The sequence below is a fragment of the Kryptolebias marmoratus genome, linkage group LG6 (assembly GCF_001649575.2).
Source record: "Kryptolebias marmoratus isolate JLee-2015 linkage group LG6, ASM164957v2, whole genome shotgun sequence".
Lineage (NCBI taxonomy): Eukaryota > Metazoa > Chordata > Actinopteri > Cyprinodontiformes > Rivulidae > Kryptolebias > Kryptolebias marmoratus.
In genome coordinates this window covers 21,511,319-21,533,919 of record NC_051435.1, presented here as the reverse complement: position 1 = coordinate 21,533,919, position 22,601 = coordinate 21,511,319, and the positions used below count along the sequence as shown (strand labels likewise).

Sequence of the window (22,601 nt, the reverse complement as noted above, 5' to 3'; positions counted from 1 at the left end):
TGCAGAACTAGAACCACGTGCTCTCTCAGGTGCAGCTCTCACACCTAAAAAAAGAAAACAATGAATTCAACAAATAACCATCCTCCTCTTCCTCCTCTAACACACCTGCTTCTTTCTGCACATTTTTTTATTTTTGCCACCATTTCTCCCAGCTCCCCTGCAGCTGCTGCCGCCACCACTCCTCACCTCTGCCTGTGCAGCCTGCTCTGACTGAGAGAGGCGCGCCGCTGCTTTTATATAGGCCTCTAAAAATAACTCACTCCTCACCGCCGCCCGCAGCCGGACTGACAGCCTCCTGCAGCCAATAGCCTGCCGGGACGGTCCCGAAAGCTCCGCCCACTCCCTCTGTCTGAGCGCCTCCTCAATTAGGCGCCAGTGACATCATCAACCCTATTTACCTTAAAAGGCTACGCATGAAATTGACTGACAGCTGGCTCCTCCCCCTCTCCCCTCTGTCTCTCTCTCTCTCTCCCTCCCTCTCTCTCCATCTTTCGCTCTCTCTCGGCTGTGCCCGGATTGCAGCGGGGTACAGTCTGCTGCTGCTGGAGGAGCAAACCTGGCAACCTGGAGACTGCTTGGCAATCTGGCAATGCGGAAATAGATCTGGCACCCCCCCCCCCTCCACACACCCACCTACCCCTCTCCTCCTCCTCCCTCCAAAACCCGGACTAAGGAGAGAGGCGTGACGGAGCGAGCTGGGAGAACAGGGGGATTTTCACTGACAAAGATCAAATTAACACACACTTTTCTTTCATTTTCATAGCTTTTTTTTTTTTTAAATCAAAGAGCTCTGGTGCGCTCATCTGCACCACAGCTTTTAATTATTTTTCTGTACATTTCTCCACTTTGGAAAAAGAAAAGAAGAAAAAGAAAGAAGAAGAAGTGCGTCTCTAAAGCCTAAATTTGGGACTTTTTTAAACTGACTTCTTTTTTTTATTTTAATTTTTTTTTTTCATTTACCTCAACTATGGATGTTTTGGCGAATTACAGTATTTTCCAGGAACTCCAACTCGTTCATGACACTGGTTATTTCTCCGCGATGCCTTCCCTGGAGGAGAACTGGCAGCAGGTCAGAGATGAGGCGTTTATCTCCTCTTTTTTATACTTAAAGAACTAGAATCAGACCTCATGTGTGCCGCTAGTTGATGGTTTTCTGTCTTTTTTCTGCACGCGCACTTAGAGCCCAGTGTAGTTGCGTCTTTTTTTCCGCTCACATGGAGCACGGCGAGGTCCGCTGACAGGAGAAAACACACACACACACGAGGCAGTAGGGTGAGAAGGGGGAGGAGAAGAGGGAGGATACATAGATCTCTGCGCACTAATGGCATGGACTGGAAAACAACATCTTAAAAAAGTGTGCGTAAACACGTTTTTGGTGTTTACGCACACTGCTTAAAGTAATTATCCCTTAAACGCACCATCTTATAGCTATAAAGCTTGATTAAGACTCTTAATGATGAATTTAAAAGCAGGAGCGTGACGCTATTGCGCCGTGGAATGTCCCCCACATTGAGATCCAGACTTTATTCCATCCAATTCTGATGCGTAAATCCTTCAAACACAGACAGGAAAGCTAAAAATTTTTTATTTATTACTGTTTTTAAAATAACAGATTGTCTTCAAGACAGAAATAGTTTTAAATGCAAAGAAACAGACACATAAAGTGCACAACGACAGTCTGAGTTGGATGTTTTCCCCACTTTTTCAGGGAGTTTGGAGATTTTTAAAGCCCAGTTTTCTTCGTCTAATTTCGATTGTAGCTCTTCGGCTGGTTTGGTCAGATCCTGGGCTTCCTGTCACTGGATGTGACGGAGTTCGGTCTCCTAATTGGGCGCAGGTTGAAGGTGAAAGTGAAGTGATTGTGCTCCAAAGTGATGATGGGAAATTTGGCTGCTCGAGTCTTGGAGAGCAATGCCTGCTCCGAGGGTTCTGATGGGATCAATAGAGGAGTCGGTCAGCCTGATTTGTTTGGATTATCCGCACAGGCACAAACACAGGAGCCATGCAAGATGGACACCTGCCTAATGGGAATTGACTTTTTCCTTAAATAATACATCCACATCTGCCACCGTTTGTTTGCGGATAATCCTGCTGAATAATGCATATCACTCACTGTAGAACATATAAGCTGTTTTTTTTTTTACTTTATTCAAAACCAGAAGCTGGTAATGCAAACCCATCTTTATCTTAAATATCTGCAGAATCCCTGCTTGCAGAGCAATAAATCTACTTGGGAGATGGTGGGTTTGTGCATCGTGTGTACTTGAAACATGTTTTATTCCTGTAGTGCTGAATGAAGCACAAACTGTTTCCCCTCAGTCTTATTGACACCAGTTCATGCTGGCTCAACCTATTTTTAGCACAATTGCGTAGTTTTATCCCTTTTAAACCTATTTCTTGCCTGTTATCTTAATGTTAATTGAGTGAGGATCTTCTGGAGTGCCACTGATTAGTCTGAAGAGTTGGATTACAGACATTCAAGATTTAAAACATGTGTAAATATGTATATATGAAGAGAACTGAGGCTGCTCTGTTTTAAAATATTACTACACTTGTTAAAGACATAAGTAAGCAACAATAGCCACAAGCCAGTTTCATTTTATTTGTTTATTTATGTCTTCACTAGAAGTCAACGGGTTCATTCCATACCAGTCAGCCAGCATGTGACCTGCCTGAAAGTGATGACAAGCAGCGAAGAAGGAGGAGTTTCCTTCCTAAATGGAGGGAAAAGCGTTAGCCTGATTTGAGGTGTTACCTTAAATCAGAGATGACCCTTTGGAGCGATCCAGTTTTTATGTCATTTAGACATTTATGTCAACAGAGACAGCAGAAAATACCAGAAATCACCTGCTGGTTATCCAAGTCTGAAACTTCTAATCAACAAACTCACTGACTTTTAGGACAACATTTAGATTTTGGCATTGAAACGACCCTTGAATGATTAATTAGTCGAAGGTGGGTAAATTTCACGCTTGACTCTAAAAATGGGGCATTTACACCATTTGAATTCATTCATTGTTTCTGCTGACATGTACAAGGTGTGGAGCTGCTGACGCTTCGACAAATCATGCAACAAATGCTATAAGTAAGTTAGGGAATAGGCCTATTTGGATATTCTTCACAACAAACTGACATGACCATTTGATTGGCATGGTTTTAACCACAGTAGAAACAAAACAAACGTGCCTCATGTTTTGAACTTAAAATATTTAAGTCTGTACATTCATAATCGGCTTGGTAACATAGAGCTTGTTAACCTTAACTTACACGACTTTGCAATGATAACCTACATTACTTTCAATGCCCACTACAGAGGTTAGTCCAGAGGATGTTAGTTTAGCTTAGCATAAACATTAAAGTTCAAAGCTGCTCTCAAACAACCTCATTTATACATTTATTGCGTTGAGTGTTCTTAAAGCCTCTTTAATATTTCTTTCATTAGGAATAAGTGCCTAATGTCTGATCTTCCATTGTTACAAGATGCAAATTACAGGCTAACTCTTTTTGTGTAAGCTGCTTCTAATGCTCATGCTATGATGCTAATGTGAAGCTAACAGCATCCTTAATGGCTCTTTGGGCTGCACTTATAAACATGAAGCTGTTTAACTGAGTCACCTGATTCCAGGAACATTAAACCCGCATCTAAAATGTCCAGGACTTTATTTGAATGTTACATTGTTTGTGATGTGAGTTGAGTTTCTTTTTATTTATTTTTTTTTAAGCAGGAACATCTTTGAAGTAGTTGGAAAACCGAGAAGAAAATGTTCAACTTGTCCAACGTATCTGCGGTAGCTGCGTCAGAGTCTCAGAAAATAGAAAAAAGGCAGACACATTCACACATAGAGGCCTGGCGCGCCCTCACTTTTTCCACCCTTGTTCCTTCTGTCTCTCTATTCCCTCATTCACTCCATCTCACACACACAAACACACACACACACACATGCACACATGCTTGGCTGGCATGCACTAATGGAAAGCTATGGTCTGGCAGGACTCATCCCGCCACTTTCGACAGTAATTGGCCGTTTGCTGTCAGACGGACCGAACCACACGTACACACACACACACAAAAATTGCGCGTGCACAATGGCAGCCTGATTTGTGGGTATCATTTATCTTTCCGGGCTGTCCATGCTCCTGGTCTTTGTTTCCTTATAGAGGCTTCTTTTATCAGCTGCTTTGCATCACGACTAAACATGCGGATAAAAACAGCCTTTGTCTGTCCTGTCCGTCATTCTAGTTGCACCTGACAGTATGAGCCCATGTTCTCTGTATAATTGCAGCATATTTTTTAGGTTAGGATGGACGTGATGGGCTTCAGGGATTTGCGTGTGTGCGTTTGGAGTGGTCAAGGATCAAACCCAGACTTCCCAATTAGATATAATCCATTTATTTCAAAGCAGAGCTGCTCCGAAGCCTGATGAACAAGAGGGAAAATGGAGCTGGTGAGCGCAAATGGATGACGGAGGTGTAATCGAAGTAGAGGTTTTGGTTTTGTGTGGTTGTTGCAGAGCTGGATTTACAGGCCGAGACACATTGTGAACAACGTGTCTGTTTAAAAGTCAAACAGTGCTTTAAAGCGGCTGACTCAAACCGCTCTTTCTCATCTCGGCTCCTCATTTACATGCTCTGTGTGTCTGTAGTTCTTTTCAAGCATATTGATTTATTTGCTGTGGAGTCATTACAGCACTATGCTAAACCAACCAGTTCTATGTTACTGAGATACAGTGTCTCCTTTTGCTCATAGGCTTCAGGCCTGAAACTTGCTACAAATACAACTGTGTTCAGTAAATACTGCTGCATTAAGACCTGACCTCTGGGTTTCAGGGGAAAAAAACACTCAACATATCTAACATCAACTAAGAAGTAATTTAGTAAAAGCCTCTGCACCTGAGAAGTGAGAAAATTTGAACGTTGTTAGATTTATGTGATTAAAAGAAGCTTGTTTTCAAGATACAGTCGGTTTTGTTTCACATGATGCTAATATGACATCCAATCAGAATTTGTTCAACATTGGAAATTTAGGAACAGTTTGTTTACAACATCAGATAATTTGGATATAAATAAAGCAGGGCTTGTTTTAGTTGTTCAGAACCCTGTAGAAAGCGAGTTTCCACCATAATAAATCAGTAGACCTAAATGTTGAAATATTTAAAAAGTGTGTCGTGCAGAAATACCAGAGAATGATTTACAATTCGCGTAGAAAAAACACAATTAAACAAACTGTTCAACTGTCAGCTTTTAAGCTAATGTGGTGGAAAAACTTAACAAGACAATACATTTATTTTTCAGTTCTTTCAATTAGTCATTCTTCTAAAAATATTTCCATAGTTCATTACGTCATTGATGGATAGTTTTGTCAAAGTAGCTTTTAAGTTTTTGTCTTTAACACTACTTTTGTTCCCCTAATGTGGCTGTTTCAGAGCAAGTTAGTGTACACCAAACGCCTAACTTGAGGCTTTAAATAGCATTTCACAAAACGATGGCTGACATCACGCCGACTTTGTGCATATTTAATTTATTGTTGAAATCAAAGCTCGTCTGCTCCGATTCTTACTACATGTGAGTTCCTCCACCAAAAATAAAATATTCTTGTATTTGAAAGCCTCTCAGAAGCAGGGAAAGAGAACAAGAGTGAACCTTGTTTTTTTTTTTTTTTTGGTTTGTTTGTTTGCTTGCTTTTTTCTTTCCATGAACTAAAGAGGTCTAGAAGCTGCCAACGTACGCTAAATTAGGTTTCTCTTTTGGTTTTGTTTTAGACATCTGAGACATCGCAGCTCTATTGAGCACGATGAGGTGTTTTTAGTTCATACTTTGTTTAAGGATGTCTGCTCATTCTTGTCTGGTTTTTTTTTTTCACAAAATGTCTGACATAAACCAGAGACGTATTTGCAGTCTGTAAACATACAAAAAAAGAAAAAAAAGAAATCAAAGCCGTTTCTGCAACACCAGCTGATAATCCAAGCTGCAGGCTGTTCATCTACTCATGCACACTTTCTGGTATTTTCCTCTGCTTTTTGTCTGTTTGGTAACCCGTTGACCTGCTGCAGTGACCACCACGTGAACTGTTTTTCTTTTTTTTTCTCCTTTTCTCACTCTGTTTTTCTCTCTCCGACTGCCCATGGCTTGAGGCAGGCCTGGGGAAGTTTGACAAGATAATGAATTGCCATGCATGCTGCAGTTTTTCACATTTCACAGCCCAGTAACTCTGGGGATGGAGTGAAGGATGGAGAGAATGAGGAGGCGGTGAGGGGAAGAGGATGAGAGAGACGCGAAACACCAGCAGACACAATAAAAGCGCAGATAAAACGTAGACGGAAAAGATGAGACGCTTGTCCTTTTTCCTTCCCTCTTTTTGTGTCGCTCACCATTCGGCCTGCATTAACATACACACACACACACACACAGTTATGTAATTGTCTACGGAGCACAGCTGCTTCCTCATAGTCACAGCAGACAAAAAGAGACAAAGATAAGGGAGCAAAAACAAAAGAAGGGTGGGAAAAATACGAGATAATAGAAGAAGGACAGCAACACAAAACAGAGTTAAAGAGGTTAAGAATTATAGGTGCCTTTTATGAAATAACTGATGAGGATTCAAGAAAATATAGCCATTTAAACACAGGTAAACCATAAATAGTCATCATTTTAACAAAACTTTTACCATTATTCACTTGTTCCTCCATGTTTTATGACAATATATACAGTATATCTGTCATAAATAAGTCAGATAATCTACAAGTTTACTAAAATAAAGTTAACATATGCAAGAATTTGTTAATAAAAAAAAACTCAGGATCTATGTGTTTGTTTTAGAATTAGAAATAGTCTTGAGAAAAATTGGACTTCCTTATTTCCTATTTGCTTTATTTTCAGGTAAAAAAAAAATCCTCTGCTTAGAAGTTGGCCATTCATAAATCTTTCTGGAGACAAGATTTTTCCTATTGACCGCTCTGCAAATGTTAGTCCTCTGGCAGGTCGTTTTAGATGGTGGGAGCATTTATTCAGTGTCAGTAATAAAAACAAACAATTGAAAAAGGGTGAAAAAAAATCAAAGTGAATCTTAAACAGTTTGACAATAAACACAACAGAACTTTTACATTACAAAGTTGCCATTAAAAAGAACAAGAGGCATATCATTTTTCAGGTAAATTATTATTGATTAGATTTTGTTGGTCAAAGCTAACAATGTGCTACTAAATGTTTACTAAATCTTAAAGGCTTTTAAAAGTTAAACCTTCCTGTAACTAAACAATGGCTTATGGCTGCAATGGAGACACTTTTATATTCAGCTTAATCTGTTTGGAGGACAGTGAGCTGAAAGTCTAAGGCTGTAAAGTTGTATTTTTAAATTTATTTCCCCTTCCCAGCTTTTAGGATAAAAAACAGTATTGTCTACAATGTAAAATGTATTTGTCCAAGACTTTATTGAAGTTTTGGTAATTTGGCATTACCAAGGTTTATGATATCGATCAATCAATCAGATGATTGACTTGTTTTGTTGAGGCAGATCAATATCTTCTGACGAGTTCATTGCCATGTTTTGATTTTTAGTCTAAGTCCCTCCCCCCTGAAGATCAGTGTGAAAAACAAACTAAACTAAAACTTCAGTTTTGCCCTGATAGAGTTGTAGAAAAATTCTAATAATTAAAATACAGTTTAAAAAGGCATCAATCAAACTCAGCGATAAAAAGCTGCGTATTATCAGCATAACTCTGAAAATCCATGTTGTGTCTCTTGATGAGATTTCCAAAGTGGCAGCATGTGTAGGTCAAAAAAGTGCAGGACCTAAAATTGAACCCTATGGAACTCCACATTTGTGTATAGTCTTTAGTTGAATAATTCCCTATGCTTATAAGACTGACTGTGTCACTGAGGTCTAATAATACCAATATGAAGGTTTGTTTAAGAATCAGATGATGATTGGCAAAAGTCCCACTTGCTCCAATGGCTGATATTGTTCTGACTGATTGAGAAAATGTATTGCTGAGACAACTGTGTTAGTGCTTCTACTAGTTTAAAGTTCAGATTTTTTTAAATGCTAGATGACACTTTGCAGAAATTAAAGTTGTGGCAAATCACCTAGATTACTGTGTTTCTAAACAGGACCAAGATTACAGAAATAAGATAAAATAAGAAATAAAGCATCATTTCAGGGCAGGTAATAAGGATGCACTATTTATTTTCAATTGTGATTAAGTCCAAACAAGAAGATCGTCAGCTCATGTACGTAGTCAAGTGGAAGTCACAAATCAGGAAAGTGAAACGTTCGAAGAGAAAGAAACCTTTTTGACACAAACAAGCGTCTTGATTTCTTCTCATTATAATCTGCGCTAATCACAGTTTTCATTCATCTCTTTAATTTACTTTTCAGCATTGTGCTCCCGAACTCGCACTGCTATTGTCTTTACCTCATAAATTAAAACCACTCAAGTCAAACACACAGACGGTGTCCTGGGAAGCCATAATTCAGTAAGTGAATAAGGCAGAGATTAGATAAGAAACTGAGCAGTCTGACTGCCTCGGCAGGAAAGCAGAACAAATGAACTGCACTCGTGATGGAGAGAGAGCTTTACACTGTGAAAGCCAGAGCCCTGATCTTTCAAGATGAGTGCTTTTCTATGGGAAGAAACTCTCCAGCTGTATTCACCATGGAGCCCCGATTACTACAGTTTACAAGGAGATTTTCTCATTCAACCCTGCATGCTTCAAGCACACACTGGGTGTCTGTTATTGTGTAGTGACTCATCCTAAGAAGTCTCATGTGTTACTGATTTTCCCATTTTTTTATTGAACCAAAAGTCGAGCATTTTAGGAACTGTGCTTGTTTGCTTTGCAGCCTCTTGTTAGATAAGAAAACTGTTGTGAGTTTCCTCTCATCTTTTTTATAGGAACCTATTTAGGCTTGTAGTGAGGGAAAACTGCTGCTGTAGCTCAAACAAGGGTCCCATGAGGGGACCCTCATTTGTACTTTTGCATGTGAAATATGAATGCATAATCTTGACATGTTTCCATTTATTTTAAATAGTAAAAATTAAAATAAAAAAACTTGATTTTAACTAACAACATGTATTTCAGCGGGCAACAAGGCTCGGTAGTAAGATAGTCATTTGGTGTACGAGGGTACCCAGAATTAGGAACATTATTGCTTTGAATACTGTAGATAAAAATTCTGCTTATGTATGCACCTAGCTGTGCACAAATAAGTTACGACAGCAGTTACATTTGTGTACAGCAAGAGTACTTTCTGTAAAATTCTCTTTCTGCCATTTCTGCAGTGTGGCTGTAATATTTTCTCTATGTCGACACCTACGGTCAGACAGGGGGATTGCAGGAAGTGTAGCACTAATAAACGGCTGAGCTGCCATGTAGACGGCTCCATCACCAATATACGACCTCTTCATTTTATAGCCTGATAAGATGACTCAAAAGTGTCCTCACTGACAGAACTTTATATACCATGTCAGCCAAATCTACCAAAACCGTGTTGTTGCTATTGATAGGACTGCAGCCTGTCAGAGGCTGAAGAGACAAAAGAAACACTGCAAGCTTGAAAGCAAGCTTAAACTTGAAGGAAGTAAAGGAAAGAAGAACAAAAAAAAATGGCTGGTTATTGTGGAGAGCCTGTGATCTACAAAGATGGCTGAAATATAACAACTACTTTCCTCTGTGTGCACTACAAACACACCTTCAGATCGGGTGTTAAGCTTGAAGGTTTGTTGTCCCCTGCATGGACAAATATGCAAAAATGCAATATAGACAATAAGATTCTGTAATGTACTGTAAAGTTATCAACTTTTTGTTTGAGCTTTCATCTATTTAGTTGTTCTTTAAATGGTTTTATTCCATTATCTGAAAAAGTGAGGTTACACTGTATTAGAAAAACACTAAAATGTCTTCATATACGTGCAGTACCGAAGCAAGTTTCACAAGTCTTTTTTGGCAGACAGAAATACCCTGCAGTATAATTTGAGGAAAGCTTAATGATATGAAGAAGTGGATTCTGCCCAACTCTAGTGGAAAATCTCTACATTTGTAAAACACTTAAGTTATCTACTTTTACTGACTGTAGCAGTGTGAGGTATTATTAATAATGAAACTGTTTAAATGTACTTTATAATTATTTTTCATGTTATTACAATCTATTTTTCTTCTTTAAGACTGACATTTAATGATCAGAATCACTCATTTCCAACATTTATTTCAAAACAGAACAGCCAGAAGTGTTAATTGTATTCATTTTTGCCATGAGAAATCCTCTCAGTGATCACAGGCGGAGCCGCGATGAGACACACTCAGGTGTGTTGTGTGTGTTTTTGTCTCCACATCCTGCTGAGCCAGTGTTTGCAGATCAATTGGCTCAGGGGTTTAAAGTCCTGTGACCTGGCAGCCATCCAGCTCTTCCTCCCTCTCTGCCCTCATCCTCTCTTTCTTTCAAACTTCATTTTCTTTGAATTGGTACATTAAAAAGCAGAAATTGCAGTCATTTGAAAACTACAGAAAGATGTCTTCTTTTCATGGAAACGGAAAGATAATATGTCTTGTAAAAGATTATAGGAACATGATCTATAAATAAACAATGTTAATGTGTTAGGGGCTTCCTCTTCCTCTTCTTACTACCGTAAGAGTATAAATACCCCTTTAAAGCTCTGCTGCTGAGAAATTCAGACCGTGTTCTGACCAGAAAAGACGAAAGTGACATCAGAATTGATGTCAGCTCTTACAGACGTTATTTATGATTTTTTTTCTTATGGCAAATGCACATCCTCTTCCCAGCATGTTGGGTTTTAGCTGCTGTTCTGAACCAACAGCACAGTGTGTGTGTGTGTGTGTTTGTGAGTGAGTGTTTGGACCATGACATCATTCAGAGTGAGCAGAGGATGTTGACAGTAGTAGAGGAAGTGACTCCATGTGTGTGTGTTCACTTTCCCAGGCAAACAGGACACACATGTGGACTTCCCATTAGCTTAACAAAGATTCAGTAGGACTGCCTTTCAAGTTAAACCACAAAATAGGGAAACACAAATCGACTGGCTGATGACCAGGATCGGGCAGTTTTCACTTTAGCTGGCAGATTAGTGAGTTTGTCTTTTTGTTTTATAATACATTATAGATGTTGATGTCCTAAGAAACCCAAATTCTTTCCCCAGGCTTTTCTTTCACATTAAAAGGTTTTATTAAATGATAATAAATTCAGATTATATATCATGCAGTAAACCTTGCGATCAGTTTATTCGGTTGGACTAAATCAAATTAGTAATTAGAAAACTGCTCCTGGTGCGTCTCGACAAACTGGTAACAAATCGTTTTCAGAGCACTTTTAGTTATTAACAAATTCCCAAACGTCGAAGCTCATAGAAGTTTCTGTTCTGCAGTAGTGAAGTGAACAGATGTCTGTATGATTACAGGAAATGCAAGTTAAAGAGAAATGATTAAAAAAAATCTATCAGATCAGTCCAAATCTGTGTCAGTGTCTCAAACGGCAGAAGAAAGCAGAAAAAATGATCTTTCTGGAAATGCTGAGGAAACATCTGACTTCTGTCTGAATTTACAGTCACAGTAACATATTCATGTCTATATGACATATATAAACAGAAAGGAAAAACTGAACACAGCAAAACTTTAATTTTGAAAACTGTTCATTAGGACAAAGATTTTCTCAAATGCTGCTTTAGCATATTGAATTATTTCCAGGAGGTACTTCAGGCCTCTGTGTAGGCACAGAGTGTGATGAGGAGTTTCATTTCGGATGCCAGCAACACAACTAAAATCTACAGTTTGTGTGTATGTGTGTGTGTGGATGTACATGAGTGACGGTGACACAATGAGACTTGGATTTGCTGAGCGGTTGGAGAGTGCCGCCTTTATTCATGCATGATTGTTGTGTGTGTGTGTGTGTGTGTGTGTGTGCAGCATGGGACAGTAATTGGGTCAGATGCAGCGGAGAGGAGGATGACCTTGGGAATTTTGCCGGTTTTTTTTTCTTTTTTTTTCTCGTCCCTGCCGCTCACGTCTTTGTCTCTGGTTGGGAGGACAGCAGCCATTTGTTGACAGAAAAAGAGCCCCTCCCTTCCCACCCCACCCTGTCAAACTGTTGACTCAAAGATGAAAGCATTTAAATTCTTTAAAACGTCAGTGTGTGCTGTAGTATTACTGTTTTCAGTCAGTACTTTGAAACTTCTTTGTTGGGTTTATTTCTGGCGCGGCTGCTTTTTGAATCACTGTCTAGCCGGTGACTAGTTAGAAACAGAAAATTGTGGGAGAATGTGCAAATTTTCACTTGAAATTACATTGAAGTGGTACTTACAGTCACAAAGGGTCTTTATTATGTCTCATTATGATTGCAATTTCTTTTCTTTTTTTCTTTTTTTTTGTCACCAGTTGCTCACTTTTTGGTTTCATAGGTTACCAAACCTTCCCAGAGTTGTCTCATATCTCCTGCACTTTCTGACTCACAGAAACTAAATTGAGAAGGATTTGGAAAAGGTTCAGACACCTGCAACAGCTTGGACTGTTCTGAGAGAAAAGTTGTCTCGCAGATTTTTTTTGTGAACATGTTCAAAATGTCTGCAACACAAGAGTGATGCAATTTAGAACCCTTGTGAACATTTTGAGGTCTTTTGGGAACTCCCTAGCAAATGTAATTTCTGGTGACAAATTGTAATTTGTCACCAGAAATTACAGCCCAGTGAGATACAGGCTTTAGTATTCACCAGAAAGGTTTTTCCTGCTATATTTTGCAACCATGAGATGACCTCCTCTGCCGTCACAGCTGTTCATGCACAATTCTCTCAGACTGAGCCAGGGCGCAGATATGGGTATCACGTCTGCGCTGTGTTGTTTCTATGATCTTATCACAATGATGGTTACAGCCAGCATGATCAATCTTGCTTCATATTCTCAATGATCAAGAATTGCCAGGTCCCCCTCAAAGAACCGATATGCTTCATTCACAACAATAAACCACCGCAGCCTTGCCACAGACGCGTTGTCTATGACCTGTCACGCTCTGTGACATAATGAGGAGTTGTGTTCTTAATGCACCCCTGAAAACTTCACTAAGATCCTGCAAAGACTTTTTATGTTCTGGTGGATTTTTATGTCATAGCAGGGTCATCATCAAGCATGAAACAATGTCTAAAAATCATTCAGTGTTTAGTCGGGCAAAAAAATTGTTATTCCTTAGTGTTTAAGCTGCTGACAGTCAGGTCACCATTTTTATTATTTGTTATAATTAAAAGTTCTAAATCAGGCCAGCTGTGGTGTTTTTGAACTGTTTTTTTCCCCCATTCTATTGTCTGACCCAACAACACCACACTTGCTATACAGAGATATGTGGGCCGCCGGCTATTTTAATCCACAATGTTGCCAGGAATACCCGAGGGAATATACAAGTGCTGCAGAGTGTGTGGATGGATGTGTTCCCATTCTGGATGCACCCAGGTTGTGTTTGCAGGGAGCAGAAAAAGGCTGTGTCTTTCTGAGAAAGTTACAGGGAAATGGAAGGTGTGTTACTTTTTTCATTTAGAAAACAAAGCAAATTTGTCACCAAGAGAGCAGTCAAGATTGTCAGAGAGTGATGCAGTGTAATGTTAGTGACTCAAAACTAAGATTTTGTGTTTTTAGATCTGAAATCACTTGGTGTTGAAACAAACTAAAAATGTTTTCATTGTATATGCATTTGAAGAATTCCAATGCTTTGTGTGTGAAAACGGTACAGCGTTCTTTTTTTTTTTGCATTTTTGTGTCAGATATCAAAAGCTAAAACAGAACTTTTGGAAACATTGCAAACTTACAAGACGTTGGGACAGCATGTGCAAAAACTGAACATTTTTACACACACACAATAAAAATACTTATTTGAATCTCACAAACAAAATGGAGGCATAGGAAGTGGGTTTCATCTCTGACGCAGCAATGATAGCAATAGGTTAGTCACTTTTGACATAAAATATATAAAGTAAATAAAAACTCTAAACACGCTGCAATGCTGCATTTGCATTGAAATGTTCCGCATAAAAGCAGCAACAAATCAGATTTTGACTTCTAACATTTCTTTCATTAGTTTTATTGTCTAATCCTTTAACCTCCTCTGATTCACAACCTGCTGCAGCTGAGGCGAGTTTTCCAAGATAAGCTCTGGATCTTTAATCAGCTCGTAAAATACTGTTGAATTTATTGTCAGTGTGCCATCAAATGTAGTGAAAGACAAGTAGCTTTGAGGTTAACACTTTCACTTGTGCTGCTTTAAATCAACAGATCAAAATCATCATTTTGTCCTAGTAAAGCGCATTCTGCCTTATGCGGTGTGGGTTGTTTTGTTCAGATTACCTATCAAACATGAGGTCTGTACTGACTTTGGATATTGTTATGGAATATGATTCAAAACTGTCGGAGCAGACAAAGAAAACATTTCCCCATTCATGCACGTTAGAGTCGACAGGGTTTCAGTATCCTTCCAGGTGATAAGCAAACTTTCCTTTGATGCCAGTTGTAGACAAAATGTGTGTTTTGTGTGAGCATGAGTCCATGGAAGAAGCGAAACCATCTGAATTATTTAAGCATGAACTGCAAGAGGAAGAAAAGCAGAGAAAAGGAGTGTTTCTCTTTCACCCACAACACTTTAATGTACACACACACACACACACACACACACACTCACACTAGAGCTCAGTGAGTCATTCGTCCACCTGCTTTGCTGTCTAGCGAGGCCGATGAGATCAGTGACTTCCTCAAAATACCAAAACCTCTTGAGGTACAGAAGAAGCTATCCTGGTGTGTTTAAAAGAGAAAAAGAGGGGAAAAGGTGTGATGACAGTAGCTTCCCTGGAGTCTGAAAAACACACACAGACACACACACACACTCTTGGACACATAACCTTTTGAGGGTTCTTGCTTCATTACAGTAAAAGGACCTTCATACTAACTCTTATTTTAGTCTAAACCCTCATTAACTTGTTAAAGAAGCATCTGAAATGTGACACTTAAAATAGTGAATTTGACACCAACTTGCTGAATAATTTGCTGAAAACACAAGACTTTCTTTTTCCTTATTTCTCTACATGTTCAAGTTAAGATCTTTTGAATTGGGGTTCTATGGAAAGCTTGTGAACAATTAACATTTTACCTGCTGCAGATTGCTTTTTGGGTGTAAATCTGACCAGACTGACTTGCTAACAGTTAGAGCAACCTTTCAACAGAAGCCTACATTAGAAAATTCAAACTATTGCTTTAGCACTTCTGAAGATTCTGAAGATCCTAAAACTTCAAATCCAATCCAGACAAATGAAAGTGTTTCGACTTAGGGCTTGGAGATGTACTGAATATCTTGATGTGCATGATGCTGCTCCTCACTATGATCAAAACACTGAATTAAAGATATAAAATGTTTCAACACACTGAAAGTTAATGTCACCTTGCATGTTTGCACTGCACTGACTTATAGAAGGATGTTTTATCAGCATTTATGCACTGAATTATTTACAGTGCGTGCCTATGTTTTATACAAGAACCACAAATTGTGTTTTTATGTCTTTAAGACTTTAACAGTCTGGTCCCACCTGCTCTGTACTGGCTAGCTTGTGGAGACTATTACACTAAAGCAGTACTAAATGACATTTACTATTATTAAAATAAAGAGAACCAAACAGCCAGTATAATCAAAGACAAGTTTTTAGCTTCCTCTTTTAAATTTTCTATTTTCAGATAACTATACATGGCTTAAGGAGCAAAATAAAACAGTTTTTCTTGTGTTTGAAATAACGTGACTGATTTATGTGCTTTAGGATAAGATTTTTATCCAATCACTTCAGTATGTCTGGACCTCTAATTGACGTCGCAGCTGACATCCATTAAACATTTCAGATGATAAAAAAAAAAAACGTTTTAAAGCCTGTGATGCATTTCGATGATTTAGTCTATATTTCTGGGCTTATTAGTGTCGAGGTCTTCAAGAAAAACAGCTGCTGCTCGGATCAACCCCACTCCTTCACACCCAGTTCCTGATACCAGGTTTGACTTTGTTTAAGAGATCAGACGCTACGATGCCGAGTGTAATAACTCAGTTACTAATCCTGGTCCTCTAATGGCCTGCTTTGATATATTTACACAAGTCTATCGCAGACAATGAAGTGAGACAAGTGGGACATGAAGCGCGGCATCAGCTGCTGCTGCGTCTTAATGGATTGACCCTTTCTGTGTCTGAGGTGTGTGTGATGTGGGGTGGAGGAGGGATAACAAGGGGGATGAGGTCATTGCGTTGTGTGAGCATGCGTGACTCTGTGTGTGTGAATAAAAGGGTGCTGCGAGTGCGTGTGTGTGTGTGTGTGTGTGTGTGTATAAGTGATGACTTCATTCGTTATGAATTTATTTATGATCTCTGTTGCACCCCCCAGCGATGAGTGTGTGCACGTGTGTGTGTGTGTTGCTTTTAGGGAGGAAACTAAAAGGAGAAATATGTTTGCTTTGTTTTACTCTGTTCTGCCACAACTTTTGAACAATGGTCCTTTTTTTCTTCTTCTTCTTCTTTTTATTATTATCAGAAATATTCAACATTACTATATTTTAGTTTTTGGGACAGTGAAAAGAGCAAAATGTTGGGAAAACCTCTTTGCCCACACAGCTCACAAGAAAAACTGAAAGAATATGGACATAATGAATCCTCAATTAAAGTAAAATAAATAAATAAAGATAAAAGTAAAGTATGAAGTTTTATTCCCTGATGTTGCCACCAGAAACACCACCTGTATGATGTCAAAGTTAATATGGTAAAATGTTATTTACAAGAAGACTGTTACATGCAGCACTAAGTAGCTGCTGTAAACACACACAGTATGTCATTTAACTTGTTTCACATCTGTACTGTTTCAGTCCCATTTAGAGGTATTTACACCTTCAAGCGTAAACTTGACTTTTCTTTAGTTCTTGGACATTTGTGCACAAATGTTTGTGCTCTAAAACTGCAGTAAAATAAGTTTTTGATCTGACTGGTTTTAGAAAATTATTATTTTCTGTAACCTTTCTTGTAGCGAATGGAATATGCGCCCTCTTTATATAAATATTTAGATAGAATCATTTGTTTATTAGCAAGTGCATACAGCTGCAGAAGCAGCTAGCTGTAGCACTCGATGCATCTTAGGGTCAATTGCAGCAGGAATATGATATTTCTGTCAGAATAACAATGAAATACTTGATGACAATGCAAGCTATCATGACATTTTAGAAATTAAAGCTGTTTTAAAACAGCAGTAATCCACTTTGGTGTTGGCCACATTTGAACTGGCCATTAGCTCATCTGTCTGGTCTGAATTAAACTCTATTTTGTCCAAACTGAGGTTGTTCCAGGAGCTATCTACAACAGGTAAGATATGAACTGGTCATAACCTTTCCACAAAATTCACCTTAAATGATCTGAACTGTCTTTTTCAAATGTTTGGCATCAGTGTCACTTACATTTTCAGCCGTAGCACTAGAATTGAGGGGGGAAATCTGTTTTCCTGTTATTGGGTGACCAGCAGCAGCATGTGTCTGCCAGGTGATGCTGTGGAATGAAGCCCTGGACCGAATCAGGACACAAATGTGGGACCAGATATGTTTTGCTGTTGATTATAATAAAATGTCCTGTAGCACAGTGCTGAAAATGAATTCACTCAGGTTTCCAGCTCAACGGTAATCTAACACTTTTCCACTTGGGTCGAGTGTTGATTCAAAGCTTCTCTCTCTCTCTCTCGGCTTTTCTTTGATCAGTAAACATTTCAGCAAACAGCATCATCAGTGGGTCAACAGTGTTGTTGACTTTCTGCCTTTGATACAGATCAGCAGAACCTCTGCACACTTCCCCTGTTATCTGCTCTCATTCAAAGTGGAGGAAAAGGCTGCAGTAAGAGATAGTTGGAGCCCAGTATATGTCTGTTTTTCTTCTCTGTTTGATTGTTTTGGCCAACATAGACTCAAAGAAGCACCAAAATAAAAGACAAAAAAAACAATAAAAAAACCAACCAGAGCTGAATAAAATAAAGCTAAAAGTACTAAAAAAATATTAAAATAAATGGAAAATAAACCCAACAGCAAACAAGCAAATTTTAAAATACTTTAACGTTCAAGTCCAGCCCAGTGTTTCAAAAAGAAATACTCTTTAGGACTTCATATGTTTATAGTTTATTAGTTTATTTGGAAGATAATTTTCAGTAACAATACATCAATACATAATGCAGCCGAGTATTTGCAAGGTAAGTACCCTGCATGTTACTTCATCAGTACCCTGTATGTTACCCAGTAAGTACCCTGTATGTTATGAAGTACCCTTTCTGATACCCCATAAATACTGCGCTGTATTATGTATTACTACTGAATTTTTATCAATAGTCCCTTTAGTTTTTTGTTGCTGGTTTGTTAAGTTTAGGCATCAGAACTACTTGATTAGGTTTAGACAAAGCTCATATTGCAGCATTAAATTGACTCTTTTTGATAAATAACAAAACATTTTAAAAAGCAATCCGGTGTTAAAAAATTAAGGAATGTAGCGGTTTTAAATTTATTGCAAGTTGGGTTTATGTTATTGCACATATTGTTACTTTGAAGATTTGACCAAAATGCACAGAATTCTTTAATTTTCTGACACAGAAAGAAGATTTTACTTTAAAAATTTGCCATAAGAGGCGGTGGGCAATAATGTACCGTGAGGCCACTGTGGATAACATACTGTGTCAAAATCAGAGGCTTGAAAGTTAGTTTACTTACAAATAATCGTGACCTGAGGAGTCACTTATCAAGACTTTAGTTGTCTAAATAAAGTTTGTAACTTTTTCGAGGCTTTATCTTCACTCAGCCTCCTTGTCATCAGAAAATAGTTCCTTTATTGTAAAGTTTAAGTCATATATGGTGACACACTTTGTGCAGACGACGCTATCTTGTTTTGTTGGTGCTGGCTTCACAGAGAGAAAACGATGACAGACTTCTTCGGTGTTTCTGCTGCCTGAGTGCGTCTGCCGTTCTCTCTGTTTTCTTTTGTTCTGCTCTCTGTCTCCCTCCTCCCATCCTTTGTCACGTCTTTGTCTCAGCGTTGTTCGCCGCGTCGGCTGCTTTTTTTTCTTTCGGCCCTCTCATCGCCCCGAGCGACAAAGATTAGCTTGACACGTGGGACACGCGGGCGCACATACAGTCCCGACTCTTATAACAAGCTGTTAACCCCTCGTTTAGAAGTGTGGCCTGTAAATCAGCTCGGTGAAAGGGAGTGTAATCCCTGCCGGACGATTTAAGGTAATCTCCATATCCTAAACAGATTACACACACGCAGACTGACGCACCCACATGTTGTCTGCAGCCCTTTCATCAAATTGAAGTGGAAGCAAAGTTTAAAGAAATAAATGATGCCTTGTTTTTCTCTCACACTTCTGCCTTTTTATATTTCCTTCACCTGCTTGTGTTTCTGTGTTATTTAAAGTTTTAGATGATTTATTTATTTAACTTTTTATGATCACACACGCTCAGTACCTATTTATTTTAGTTCTCCAAAGTCTAATAGATGTCTTTTTATAACTCCTGCATTTATGTTTTTTGGTTTTTTTGGTACTAACTGACAGTAGAAAGCGACAGGGATTGTTGAGAATCTGTGTTTCCTACAGTCGTGTGGAGGGCATCAGTGACTTTATAGGTGTGATTAATTCGGGTATATTTTTAGAGACGTCTCAGCTCAAAGATCTAACGTTCCACGAACTACAAAGCAGCTACTTCAAACCGAAATCAGCAAAAGTCAGGACAGTATGCGAAGGTAAAATGTAATTAAGAAAGCCATAATCCTCACTTTTATTTACTACAGATACTAAACATTAAAAATATTTATTGCTTTGTCCTCTAATTTCCATTTTATTTATCTGATTTAGTATTAATAATTAAAAAAATGAACAGAACACAGCATTCCTTTAAGAAATACATACTGCCCTCTGCCTTTCAGGCCAAAGCTTCAAACTAAGATCAAGTTTCTGTTAAGAAATGACAAGGTTATTGCTGCTTTAGTCAAAAATTAAAGTGAACATTATGCACAACCCAACCTCACACAATGTTGCTAGATCTATCAATGCTAGTCAATGCTGCCTCTAAATAAAGTCAATTTAAGGGTTTTATTTTTTATGCAGTAAAGTTTTAAGGTAACCTTTCTGACTCTATCTCCTTGTTATTTACTTGTTAAAGTTTGTCAAGAGGAATCCTATATCTCACGATTCTGTTAGGTATTCATGAATTATAGGTGAATGCAGGTGTCCCTTTCTCTTTTCAAACACTGATGTTCCTCCACATTCCTTGAATACTTTAATGACATCATGTCCTATATTTAGAGACAATAACAACTCCTTTCCAATATTTCTTGGAGGAGCAATGTTTGGAACATTTAATGATTTTTTTTATTGCAAACTCAAGATCCTCTTTGTTTCATAACAACTCAGCCTTCAATAAACACTGTTACACTGACCTATTGACCTGTCCAAAATCAGTTTCTTTTACCTCTTTACTGGCACTAAATTCACCAAACTTTTGTGGGATGTGTTGTTGCCTGACTTTCACAATAAATGCATATTTCAGGAAATTAGGTTGAAATACTAGGAGTTCAGAAATAAACACTGTTTTAAATTAAAGTTTTTTATTCACCTTACTGTACCACATTGCGTATTTCTCAGTTATTTATTACAAACAGTAAAATAAATTATTCTGATCCTTTCGACCTCCATATGTGGAGCTACTAAGTCCGTTGAACTGTGAGGTTGTTGTTCTCTCTCTCTCACACACACACAAACACACACATGCCCAGCAATCATTAAATAAAAGTATTCCTCAGATTGCAGGCTGTCAGCAATATACTAGGAATACATCAGGGATAAAAGTCAGCATGTGTGCTGTAATATACAGTGTGTCCTTACAGTACACACACACATACACACACACACACACACACACACAAACACCGCCTGAGCAGCACATTGCTGACATCATATATAAACACCATCATCATGCAGAACATCATTTAACAGCTTGTGGTGTCTGTGGAAGACGTGTGGGTGATAAAATCAGCCTTGTTGTTCAGAGGAGCAGCCATTTAAACTAAATGATTGTCACTAACAATAACCTCATTTAACTGAGTGAGAAATGGCCGACGAGCGACAGTTCACCAAATAACTGCGGGGTGAGCTAATGAGCTCTCTGCCCCCGTGGCACAGCAGAGAGCATTCAAAGCCGCAGAACAATGGATTAATAACGCTGATTTATTTATGCCCCAAACACTGCAGCTGGGATGTGGATTATGAGAGTTCGAGGTCCAATCCGCTGCATTACAGTGATAAGATGAAATTTGTACACATAAATAATACATTAAAAAATAAAAATTCATACCCTCTTTCATTGACCTCGACTTGCACTTTGACCCTAAAACATAAGCTAATTGTTTGTTTGTTTCAGTCACAAAGCAAAATTATGCTTCTGAGCAAACAAATATTGCATAAATTGGACAAAATAAAAAACCACAGAAAAATCAAACAAAACCAGAAACCAATACAACCGAACAGCAGCCAAAATGTTGCAGAAATCAAGACAACAATACAACAAGTATGATAATAAAACAAAGCTTTATAACATTTTTAGAAACATACACAGAGTAGCATTCAGAGGATGCAAAACAATCTGAAATAAAAAAGTTCTGGTTCTGTTTTCCAAAATATTTTTTGAAATGTCTGTCCTGTACTGTATATAATGTATTTAAGATGTCACACTCAGATATCTTTCACGCTTTGAAAAAAGCAAAGACTTTGAATTCACCATTTGGTTTGACCCCTGTAGAACCTACAGTACATTAAGAGTCTGTTATCAGCTCTGAGTAACTCTTTTTGTTTGTTTATTAACATGTGCTACTGTATCAGAGCCCCACAATGAGTTTGTAACCTCTCACCTCTGGAGGCTGTATGTCCTTGCCCACTCAGTCTGGTTAAAGGGCAACAAATCGTTTATGTGTGGCGTGAATAGCTTATATATTTGAGTCTGGCATCCTTAAAATCAGCCGCTCGGGGTGCTGCGGTCACAGATTTAAAATTATAGGGTTACTTTTTGCTGGAAACACTGGCTTGCACCCCGACAAGCTTCTACAGGATGAATGTGGCACGGCGTCGTGTTTCACTTTTTTTTTTTTTCTTGACACTAACACTGGATGAAAAACACGTCCGTGAACTCGGTCACGCAACACAGACTGCCTCCCTCCCTTCCACCTCTGCCAAGACCTTTCGCAGTGGGACGGGTAGGCAAAGGCCATGCTCAGCACAGCTTGACTGAACTTAAAGTGGCTTCTTCGTCCCTCACACACACATGCACACACACACAGACTGTCATATTGTCACACACCGAAGGAAACACGGCAGTCCTATCAGCAGTTTCCAAAGCAGGACTAAAAGCAGAGGTACCTGCTGACAGCAGCTGATACTGAGGTAAAACCCACCTCAGACCCCTAAGCATGAGTGTAAAAGTAATCAACTGTAAATTTGCGTATTTATCATGATTTGAGCAGCTGCTGTGCTCTCGCCGCAGTAAGACTTTCACACACCTAAATGCAGCTTGAATCTCCCTGC

General features: G+C 38.7%; 1 protein-coding gene across 1 annotated transcript in view; it reads left to right on the top strand.

Annotated features, from left to right (window-relative positions):
• Positions 1-507: 507 nt before the first annotated feature.
• The window catches only part of klf7b (Kruppel-like factor 7b), a 79,945-nt gene continuing 57,851 nt past the window's right edge, over positions 508-22,601 (top strand). The window contains exon 1 of the mRNA XM_017421154.3: positions 508-1,069. Coding sequence (XP_017276643.1) covers positions 968-1,069 — 102 coding nt within the window. The 5' untranslated portion in view covers positions 508-967. The remainder of the gene's footprint in view (positions 1,070-22,601) is intronic.